This window comes from Antedon mediterranea, chromosome 11 (assembly GCF_964355755.1).
Source record: "Antedon mediterranea chromosome 11, ecAntMedi1.1, whole genome shotgun sequence".
In the NCBI taxonomy this organism is placed as follows: domain Eukaryota; kingdom Metazoa; phylum Echinodermata; class Crinoidea; order Comatulida; family Antedonidae; genus Antedon; species Antedon mediterranea.
In genome coordinates this window covers 2,328,098-2,340,341 of record NC_092680.1, presented here as the reverse complement: position 1 = coordinate 2,340,341, position 12,244 = coordinate 2,328,098, and the positions used below count along the sequence as shown (strand labels likewise).

Here is a 12,244-nt window from a genome sequence, read left to right as displayed (position 1 = left end):
GATCTCATTTAGTAGATTACAAAGAGGGTAAACGCTATTAACTGAGCCATAAAATCTTGGTATATTATAAAATACTATTTGGGACTAATTTTCAAATAAGAAATATAGAAGAAAACAATTTTTATAACGTAGTCATTTAGTTTGGCCTCCAAACATAAACCTACTTTCAGAATAAAAGTATTTAGCATCAAAATAACAATTATTTCTTACCTCATTTTTAGTTCGATTTAGCTGGTTGGCTTATTTATTTATTTATTACCATATTTACTGAGGGTAGCCTATCCAGTTCCTTATAGAACTGATCATTCAAGGCCCTCGATAAAACATACATACTTATTCAAAGAATCTCTCTCTCGTTTTCCTACCCACCCCCCATTCCTACCCACCCCCCATTTCTACCCACCCCCCATTTCTACCCACCCCCCATTTCTACCCACCCCCCATTTCTACCCACCCCCCATTTCTACCCCCAAATAAATCATTTTGTATTAATATTTATTTAATAATAAACCAGTTTACAATTTGTTTTGTGTGAAAAAAACATAAAATATCTGGGTACATTGTTAACCCAGGGTTTCATTCAAACAAAATGGGAAAATTCATGTTTACCGAATGTTGTAAAGTTTACCTCAGCTTTTTAACATCACACTGCCGTTCCTAATGTTTGATATTCGATTCTTTTGACAAATCATAACTGTACAGTAATGTATTTAATTAAATACAATTTAAGTTATCAATATAATTTTTTTTTCAAAATCGCCACACATATATCAAAAGTACTATAACCTCTCAAAGTATTTATTTTTTCTTCCATTTTGCAGGCAACACACTACTCGCCATTAACCTATATTGACAATAATCTCAATTGTGTTTATTTTTTTATCGCTTTAATTACCAAATTCAATCATTAAATCAATTGATTAGTCTAGCATATCAAGATGGTTTTGCACATTGCATATTGATTAGACAAGTAATTGATGTTTCTTTTTAAAAAGATGGTTACAATTTCGCAGATTGGAAATTTATTTTGGTCAGCGATTCACAGAAAAACAAAAGGATACACACAGCTGTAAAAATGAATATTTATTTGAATTATTTTATTATTATTATTTATTTACAAAATGAAAAAATTATTGTCAAGTACAACTTAAAAGTATAATACTATTTTTTTAACACCAACTTTGTTTTTCAAGTTGTTTACAGTTTATTTATCAATGAAATATATGCAGAGGTTTCACATAAAATTGATAAAGAACTAAAATAATGTGTGCAGTACATCAAGCATGTGATTCCAGAAAAGATTAAAGTTGAGAAAGGTTCTTTTTATTGTAATACCAGCTAATATTATATTATTGACCACTTGCCAAACTATGAAGTGTAATTGATCCTACAATGTCCATCTTGACCACTTGCCAAACTAACATAATGACCTTTCATTATATTCTACATCATTAGGTCAATATTGCTTAAGAAAACTGATTGGTATAATACATACAATGTCTTATAGTATGGTCTCATAGTACTGATTAGTTCACTTGAACTACACAATAAATAAACACACAAAAGGTCACCAATGTGACCTAGTTATTTGGCTTCTTGCAGCCAAAAAGTACAAGCATTGGTCATGTGACTAAAGTACTTTTACTTGTCCGGTTCTACTTCTCCTCGTCACAGTATGCTATACTTAATATCCAGACAATAATGTTTTTATTATTTAATATTTGTGTAACTTGTATATCTTTAAATATATATGAATACTTTCATGTATACAGTTACATTAATTACATTCTAAAAGTGCAGTATTTAATACTAAAATTGTTTCATAATAAATTTATTAAATGTTTTTTTGTATATTATATCATTCAAATATAATTCTGTTTTCAAAACTATGCTTGATAAATTTTAATGCCGTACCCTTTTCACCTTCAATATCATTTCGGAAATTCATACTAAAACAGAAAAATTATTCTCGCAGAGTTAGCCATTAGATGACACGCGCGGATAATTAACGAGATCAAAAGCAAGTCATTTGGAAATGAGACAAATCCTATATCAAGTCCGGGTAATATTGGGGGAGTGTCATTAACACATTGCCGCTAAGCTCATGGAAACTTGTTAGAGTCCCTGTAGAGGTTATCTTCCTATCTAATGCTAATTGCTTTGAGGTCTTTCACAAAGCTAAGCCAAAGCTTTGATGTATAAACTATCAATAAGTCGCCTATTTTTTATTTGGAAAAATATAACTGATGACTTTCTGTCGGTTTTTTTTTAGATCGGAATATTATATAAGATGACAGAATATAAGGATTTACTGTAATTGTATTCTACAATACAATATATTTAATGATATATTTAATAGTGGCATTTTTTGTAATGAAAAAGTATAATTTAGAATTGTTAACTTATATTAATTTGACATGAACATTCTCTTCTCTCTGCTTCCTCTTCTTTCTTCATCTTTCCCCTTCTTTTTTCTTCCCCTTCCTCTTCTTCTACTTTTCCTTTTCCTTTCCTTTCTCTTTTATCTCCTTCCTTTTATCTCCTCTCTCCTTCCTCTTCTTTCCTCTTCTTCTTCTATCCCCTTCCCTTCTCAATCATTTTTCTTCTCTCCTTTTCTTCTCCTTCATTTCTTTTCTTCTCTCTCTTCCTCTTCTCTCTAATTTTTTCTGGTTAAATTTCCACTTCTCTTCTTCTCTCCAATTCCTCTTCTCTGCTTTTCCCCTTCCCTTCTTTCTCCTTTTCTTCTCTTCTCTCCTTTTCTTTTCTTCTCTCCTTTTCTTCTCTCACCTTCTTTTCTCTCCCGTTTCTTCCTCTTATCTCTCCTTCCTTCCTTCTTTTCCCTCCTCTTTTCCTCATTTCTATCTCTTCTCACCTTTTCACCATCTCTCTTTCTTCTTCTCACCTCCTCTCTTCTTCTTCCACTTCTCTCCCATTTCATCTTCTCTACTCTTCTTCTCTCTTATTTTCTCTCTTTTTTTCTTCTGTCCTCTTCCTTTTCTCCTTCCTTTTTTTCTTTCCTTTCCTTTTCTCTCTTTCTCGTTTCTCCCTTTCCTCTTCTCTCCCCTTTTCTTCTCTCAAATATAACAAAACAGCAACACAAGTAAACTATATTAGCGTACATAAATTGTAAGATTCGTACACCAACTCTGCACGTTTGGTAAACTGCTCTCCACATTTTGCAATCGTACCCACTCAATCACAACCACCCAGATGAAGCAAATTGGTAAACAAGTTTTCTCAGTTGCATTTGTTCATTCTGTCTAGCCACTTTGAACCATGTTGTGATAATGAGGTGGATTGGTTCACTTAAACATTTAACTTTAAGTAGATTTTTCAAATAAAAAATATTTAGATTACCATGTAAAGTTTAAAAATAAGGGTTCTTTATGACAAGTTTGAAGCATTTGGTATGGCAGGTTATAAAGGTGCTAATAATAGTAACTAAAGCATATGTTTGTTGTCATTAAATAATGAGATAATGTAGGATGTAATTTGTCATAAACTACGTTCACATTCAGAGTTTACTATGATCAACGCAGTATGTTGCCGCTATGCTGATTGTGATCAATCAATGCTCTTTAGTGTGAACTTGAGCAAGTGTTGATCATGATGAACAATTGCTTGAATTTATCTTGATCAATATACTCATGATGTTTATGTGAACCTGCCGCTATGCTGAACATGATCAATAATAATAATAATAATAATGTTCTTTTACATGAACGTGAGCCAGTGTTGATTATGTTCAATGTACTCATGATGTTTCATGTAAACAATTGATTGTATTTATCTTGATCAATATACTCATGATATTTGTGTGAACATGCCGCTATGCTGATCATGATCAATATATATGTGGTCTTGTGCAAATACCATACTTTTTAATACTACTGCCATCTGACAATTTTATTTAAATATTAATTCACTGTTCACATTGCATCCATTCACCTGAATTATCTTAATACGCTATATAATACATTAAAATGTATTTATATGGTCGGGAAAAGATTTTCTTTATTCTACAAAGTTGGATTATTATTGTTTTGTTAATGTTTTTGTATGTGTAAATGTCATAAGGTGACTAAGTTGAAAACTCGTAAAATTTGACTGCGAGTCACCTTTAGGAATCAACATCATTAAATATACTGTAGTGGGTCCCAAGGTGTGAATGTCATTAGATTCATATGAAATACTAAGGAAAATGAAATACAATTGTCTTCTATAAAACTCTGTCTACACTATCAAACTTTATGTGACAACAAAATGTGGTGTGCCCATATATGGACCAGATGATGTCATATCAGTACCATATTTGGGCATATCACTATCATATTTGGGCACATCACCCTTTTTTGGTCAAACTTTCTGCGTTAATCTGTTCACGGAGAGTAGACTCACCCACAACTGCAATGCATAGTTATGATTTCAAGCCCGTATTCAGAATTTGGTTGGAAGGTTCTCTTTCCACAAAAAATTGTTTTTGCACTTATTTTAACCATTCACCAAGATTATTACATTAAACAAAATTGTTAAACTTTTCAAAAGTCTCATTTTGCAAAAATAGTTAATTGTTTATATTATTATTGTATGCTCATCAGTGTTCAAATTGGATTGAAATTTGATCAAATCTGATAAGAAAATATTATAAAAATGATTTAGAATTTGCATATCGATATTGGTCAGCAGGATAGTTTACATTTTAATGCATGCTTGACCATATCAGATTCATAAAATAATGATACTTCATAATTATAATGGTTTTAAATGAATGTATGATACTTCAAACAAAGAAATGTGAGATACTCCGTCAAGCCAAGGCCACGATTACAAACGCCAAAATCCACAATGGACTGCGCAGTAGAAATGATTTCTTAATTATGATGTATTCACTAATACATACATACATACATATGGGATCCTCCTCTTCTACGTCGTAGAACTGGAGTCGAAAACCTATTCAGCACCAAATAGCCTACTAAGGTTAAGAATTTTCTTCGATTGTGTTATGGCTATATATAATAAACGCAACAAAAGTAAATTGTAAAGACTAGACTGGTTAGTTCTGTCCAGTTTGTACAGTGTAACAAATTTGAATTATATATTACTTCATAACAATGTATTTAAACTATTACTAATAAATGACAAAAATATATTAAATGTTGTTATAGTAGAATTTAAAAGGGTCTTTTAAATTGGGAAATATATTTTTAAACAGTTTAAAAAGTATTTTCATATTGACACATACTGAGTCACTTGAGGATTTTTTTCGTTTAGTAGAACCCCTTTTAAGAGTATGCTCAAAGAAAGTGTCCATTTAATAGGGATGTCACCTGAGTAGAGGCAATAAAACAATAAATAATAAAGACAATATTCTGGAAATCTCAAATACACAGGATATTAGAGGGAAAAAAATGAATATTTGACATAATAGAACTGGTATTATAAATCAAAAGGAATACAGGTGACATTTCCAGGTCAATTGTTGATGTTATATGTCCAACATTACCAACAGGTGCTACTGTATCATCAAAGTTTAGTGGTTGCCATGACAACTTAAGGACTAGACTAATGGCAATAGTTGTTATAGATTGGAAGGAAATTATATATATTATTGTGTTTTGTTTATAATTATAATTGTAAAACCCTCAATTAAGATGGAGACTATGTAGAATGTTAATTGTCGAGTCTTTCATTCTCTGCTTGGTTGATAGCCAGAAATTAAATGTTTAGATAATTACTTGTATTATATTGTTTGCCGAACCACCTAATGACCACCTATGATATATAATGTTATATATTATGACATATTGCCAAAGTCATCACCATACATATAAACTTCATAGCACATACACCCAATTTCCACACACATAATTTGACTTTGCATTTGCGCGGATCACATCTAGTGTAGTTTGATATATTGAAAAGTTATGAAAACAAACAAGACTGAAATGAATAAAAAAATTGAAGCAAACAATGTATTTTGCTATGAAAAGTAAATGTAAATAACAAAGAAAATGTATTTTAACTGTAGCTTTGTTAAAACTAAAAAAAATTGTAATTTATGTAAATGATAAGCATTCAATCACAATACCTCATTTATAAAATGGAAATCAATTCCGACAAAATTGAAATTAGACATGAAATGTGCTAACAGGTATTTGTTTGTTTGGCCTACTTACCTAGAACAACTCAAACACATCAAATGCTCATAAGACTCTTAAGGATTTTATTTGTAGATGATCAACACTGGTCGGGTTTGGACTTAGCGTATCAAATCTTTAACCATCCTCCGTAATCTCTCTGAAATTGTTTTTACATCAAATAGTGATTTAGCTGAGGAATTACGATAGGTTTGTGATGTATATCGAGGTCAGTGAACTCCAAAGCGTTGACCAGAAGTTTTTTTTTCTCGTCTTGTTTAACCGTTCTGAGGTTAAATCATCGGTTAATTTGTAATTTGTGTGCATGTTTTATACATTTCTACATATGAATCTATAGAAAGATATTTATTATTTTATAATTCAACTTCAGGGTATTTTTTTTTTGTATCTATTTCATTAGCAATTACTTTTATGCATAGTTCACACACTTAACAATTTATCAACATGATCATTGAATCTTTAAGTGACATGTAATGTAAAGTTCAACTTTAATGTATGCCATTTTTTATTGATGTAGAGATGAATGCACATCATTTAATGCTAATGTTTTAACATTAAATTAAACTTAAAATATTTTTTATGTTGGAATGTAATGCAAAAATATATAAATAATAAATCCAAATAGTTTTTAGATGCAATGGTAAATAATGTTGAGATTTTATCGGTGTTGACCTTGAATCAACTAACGTATTATCCCAAACACTTGACTACTTTTGAGCACAAATTTTGGGTAACTCTAAAATAACATTAAAACTATTTTTATTTGTAAGTTTGTGCTTCCAACAACAAACCTTAAGCTCTGTCTACAATCAAACTAGTTTGCCAAAAATTGTGATGTGGCAATATATGGACATGATGATGTCATATCACTACCATATTTGGGCATATCACTACCATATTTGGACATATCACTACCATAAACAGGCCTTAGATGATGTCACTGTCAAATGTTCTTAGGTTGCACAGTGTTGCTATAAAATGCATAACCTGTTCATTCTTTCTATGATTAAAATATAGAATACATGTGCATCTTCTAGTTCTTTTAAACACCTTTGACACTTCTATAGAAATTGAATTTGAAATATGATCTACAAAAACATGAAAATTGTATGACAGAAAGGTTATGTTCGGTTTGAAATCTAGTTAACTTTTAAATTTAACTTTTCTTACAAATTTGATACTAATCCAACTTAATATTATTACACTAATATACATTATGTAGTATAAATATTAAACATTCTATATCTCACTGTAGTATGTTATATCAGTTGACATGGCATGACTTGCTATAGAGTACCAAACATATACAAAATATATAATTTAAAGATGTATTGTCCCCTTGAAAAATTATATTTTTTAAATTTTTTTGTTGAATATGCCATTTTAATGTCACATAATAATTATCTATGGAAGTGATTAACTTTATTCAAACTACAAAATAACATATTTAAAGTCTGATTTAGTTTAGAATAGAACAATTTTCATGTTTTTGAGGGACAATACTTCTTTAAGGGATAGAGGTTGCTAGGAATAGAGGTTGCTAGGGATAGAGGTTGCTAGGGATAGAGGTTGCTAGGGATAGAGGTTGCTAGTGTTGAAACTGCCCCTTGTTCGCTTTACTAGAAAGTTCCATCTATACAATGCGTACTGTATATATAGTTTAAAGGTTAATCCATATAATATTATAAGTATGTAATATTTAGTTAAAAGTATAAAAACTATATGATAAAGGCATTTGTATTTCAACTTCCAAAGAAATGAAACAATTGTAATAATTAATTTATTTAGTTTATTTATTTATCATGTTTTTAATATTTTTTGTATCATTCAATTTTATCAAAGATAATTTATAAAGAAATCAAACATGAATAAGAAGTATACTTATATGATTTGTATTTGGATGTTTACAATCTTTTTAATAACTATTGCAAATACTTTTGGAAAAAACAGTCTTGAACGTCTTTACAAACAGTCATACATACGTGTCGCCATACCTACTTCAGGCATTTTCATTACGTTTCATATGATATGCAATGAAATGTGAAGTACAGGAGTAATCGTATTAATGTTAAAAAGAGCAGAATCGTAAAAAGAACTGCTGATGTTCCAAAGAATAAGATTATTTTTAAAATTATATCTACTGTCTGAATGAAAGATAAAATTCAAATAAAGAAAACCTAAAGTGGCATTTCCAGTAGGCAATATTCAGTTTTTCTATTTTCTGATCAAAATGTTATTAAAATAATCAAATTCAGTATCTAGCGCATATTTTTCCTTCACATGCTTTTAGCAAAATATAAAACTTTGATAGATAAATTAAATTACAAGTTGATGTTAGGACATACCTCTGGATTAATAATCAATTGATTTATACTTGCTTGATGCATCACAGTTGCAATTGAAGGATCATCATTTAACTTTGAAATTTTATTAATTTAACTATTTACAATTACCTTTAATTTACTTTAAATCTTATAGACTAAAGAGAACTTCTCTCTTTTGTCCCTCATGCTAAACTATTGTTCTCTAGTATAATGGTAAAACATGAGATGGTGGCCAATTCTCACTTTAAACATTATTGATCAACCATTGATCAACAACTTCATTGAAGTATTAAAGAGGAGGAATCTTTTAATTTTCAGTTTTTACAATAATTTTGTCCATTGTCGTTTTTTAGATTGATATTTTATTTTGTAATGAAAGCTTGACAAACATTTGTGTTCTTATTTGAGGATGTAAAAAAAATAACACAAAATTCAAAATCAGTATCAAAATAATTTACAAAATAACAAACATAATTAAACTAAAAATAATTAAGAAAATTCATCGTCGAATATTCCAACTCCCCCAAGTTCTTCTATGGCCTATGTTAACTGTGTGGTTCTTTGATGAACTTTCATACACAATGTATTAATCCATTTAAGCTCAGTTTTAATATCCCTTTAAGTCCCCACCTTTCACGTTTGCGGACAAAGTTGAGATGTTCTATTACTTCTCCTTTACCATGTGCAATATAGCCTCCTTCACGCAACGAATCCTATTTGAGTGGCGTAATCACGAGGAAACGACGAAAACAAGCAAGTAAATAGATTTGTAGAAGGATTTATCGAGTGCTTTTGGGGTGCTGCTCGATCACAAGATTAGCGTTATTAATAACAAGAAGTGTGAGGCTACGAATGGCAAGTGTAGAAAACCATGTCATTTTGTCAACGAGTCACTCTTCAGTAGATTTTCTTAATCTATTTGAGTAGCAATATTTCCCCTAGTTGCCATTTTACTTACGCCAACTAAGTTTTGTTGTTATAAACTATAATCAACACATCAACAGAAGAATTCTTTTAAAATATAATACATTTAATAATATGATATAATGTTTCAAGTATAAAATAAAAACCCTTTAGGCTATATTCACCCACAACTTTTTAAAATAGTAGCTTAATTTCCTCTGTCTTTTTTTTTTCCTGGAAATTTTTGTTCCCAACTAGATTCATCTTTTTTTCCGGGATAATTTTTCTCAAAATTCTACCTCGTCTCTCTCCTCTCCACACACAACTTTAATTATTATAAACTTCATATAAAATTAATCAGTAGTATATTTCTCTTCAATGCCCTTTTTTTCTGCTGGTAACAGTAATGATATTTGGTAAAATTGTGATAGCAATATAATTTACATAAAAAAAATAATACTGTAAGATCATTGAACTTTTTAGTGAGTCCTGAATTTCTTTTTAATTTATATTTGTTAACTTCTATTGAATTAATATGATTATTAATCATAACAGGTGATCTTGTTTAATACTGTATTGTAACACCGTTATATGTTGTTTTTTAGTAAAAATTGATTTTGCCATTATTTTAGCTTTGATGAGCGTTTGCACTATTTCTCGTAAATGACCTCAAATGTACTATTATCATCGTTATTTTTAATTTTATCTTTTTTTATCATTTTGGATATTTTTTATGTGAGATATTAATCCAATATGTTTCGTTAGAAAACTTGAAAAAAAGATACAGGCCTATTTTGTTATTTTTCAATAGTGTTGGGACTTTATTTTCATATATTTAGGTATATTAATTCATAAAACCTTGATCACACTGGATAATTTGATGAAGTTAACCAAGTAGCCGGCTAAATTGACCAAAAAATTACAACCCGAATGCTGTTTACATTCTCTCGGTGTTGAATTAGCAACGGTTTTCCAACGATTGCCAGTGTTAAATCTTGACAAAAGAAAGATAAAACCAAACATGCAAGTAATTCAAACTTTGTAAAAAAATAGTCTAAGTACATGCGGGAAAGTTACCTTTACAAGGCTACTACGTTGCATATTTACAAATGTATTGTCCCCCAAAAACATGAAAAATGCTTTAAATTACATTCTTTTCAGGTAAATAATTTTTTTTTCGATCCAGTTTTTGGTCAAAGTGAATAACTATTATTTTACATTAAAATGGCATATAAAAAAAAAATGGAAACAACATTTTTTTTTTTAGGGGGACGATATATCTTTAACTATATTTTATTTGTATTTTCATTAAATGAATTATTTGTTACATTGCAGGTTCTGGATCTGTATACTCTTTCGGGGGTGGCATGAGTGGCCAGCTAGGTCATGGAAGGGATATACATTATTTACAAAATCCGCAACTAATTCATCCGGATTTATTTGATGGATTACGTATATCACTAATTCGTTGCGGGGAACAATATTGTGCTGCCCTCACTGGTAAGTAGTAAATTTATTATTGTCGATTGAATGTATGATAGAACTCTTTTTTTTTGTTTTTTACCTATTTTGTACTGACATTTATTTTCTAACTGAAAAAATATTGGCACTGAAAGTAGTTGAGGTCTCCAATATAATTTTGTATTTGCTTTTCATTCATTCATTGATTTTCAGTAAAATGTGTAAAAACTCCGATTGAACTTTTAAACAATTCTTTTAAACTATCAACACAATAATTAAGAGCAAAGTCATCCAAAACCATTACATCTCGGACTTGAATCTAAGATCTAGTTTAATTTGGCCATATTTTATTTGGGTGTTTTTATTTCAGATGGTGGTCAATTGTACATGTGGGGAAAAAACAGTCAAGTTATCCCATTGAGCGATGATACTGAAACTTGCTTTTATCAGCCTAGGAGAATCGACATTGCTGAAAAACGTTTGAGACTATTAGCCTGTGGTTCATGGCACGCTATTGCAGTCACAGGAATACCAGGTGATTGTTGATATGTCACTGATTGCAGTCCATACTTATTCACCATGACAAAACTGCTAACAATGACTCACATGTTTGACGTGATCTTCATTTTCTTTATTAACAAGTTTCATTTTTCAAGCTAAAAGTTATGTTGTGTTAATCTATTGGCTCAAATATAAACCCATACACTATGTAAGCCCTGTTTACACTATCAAACTAGTTTGACAAAAAAAAGTGTGATGTGACCAAATATGGTAGTGGTATGCTTATATATGGTAGTGATGACATCATTATGTCCATATGTGGGAACATCACATTGTTTTGTCACATAAAGTTTGATAGTGTAGACAGAGCTTTACTGAGGTTGGATTATAACTGAGTCAGTACCATCACCACTAATTTGAAACATTTCTTTTTGTTCATTATGTAACATGATTATCATTTTAATTATTAATGCTTAAGTTAAAACTTTTATTAGATTTGCAGAGATATAATTGAACCATAGTTGTCTGAATAAAGTGTTTTATTTAATAATATAAATACAATATTAAAGATTCAATTTATTTTACCTTTTCAAATATTTTAATATTTTTATTTTTGTTAATTATTGATAAAAATTGATTGTTAGTAACATTAACTGTAAATTTCTTTGAAAGAAACATTTCAAATTTACTTAATATGTTGTATTATAATTAATTAAAAGACTTGTTTGAATCATTAAATTAATTGCATGATAATTTATTTTAAAATCATCATTGTTTTGAATCATTAGTTAATTTGCATAGCAATTTGAATATTAAATATATTCAATTCCTCTGTACACTAATTTAATTTTTTTTAAATCACTGTTTTGAATCATTAAATAATTTGCATATCAA

General features: G+C 29.7%; 1 protein-coding gene across 1 annotated transcript in view; it reads left to right on the top strand.

Moving 5' to 3' along the window:
- LOC140062167 (uncharacterized) overlaps window positions 1-12,244 on the top strand; it is a 190,223-nt gene that overhangs the window by 168,805 nt on the left and 9,174 nt on the right. The window contains exons 11-12 of the mRNA XM_072108248.1: window positions 10,724-10,888; window positions 11,220-11,384. Coding sequence (XP_071964349.1) covers window positions 10,724-10,888; window positions 11,220-11,384 — 330 coding nt within the window. The remainder of the gene's footprint in view (window positions 1-10,723; window positions 10,889-11,219; window positions 11,385-12,244) is intronic.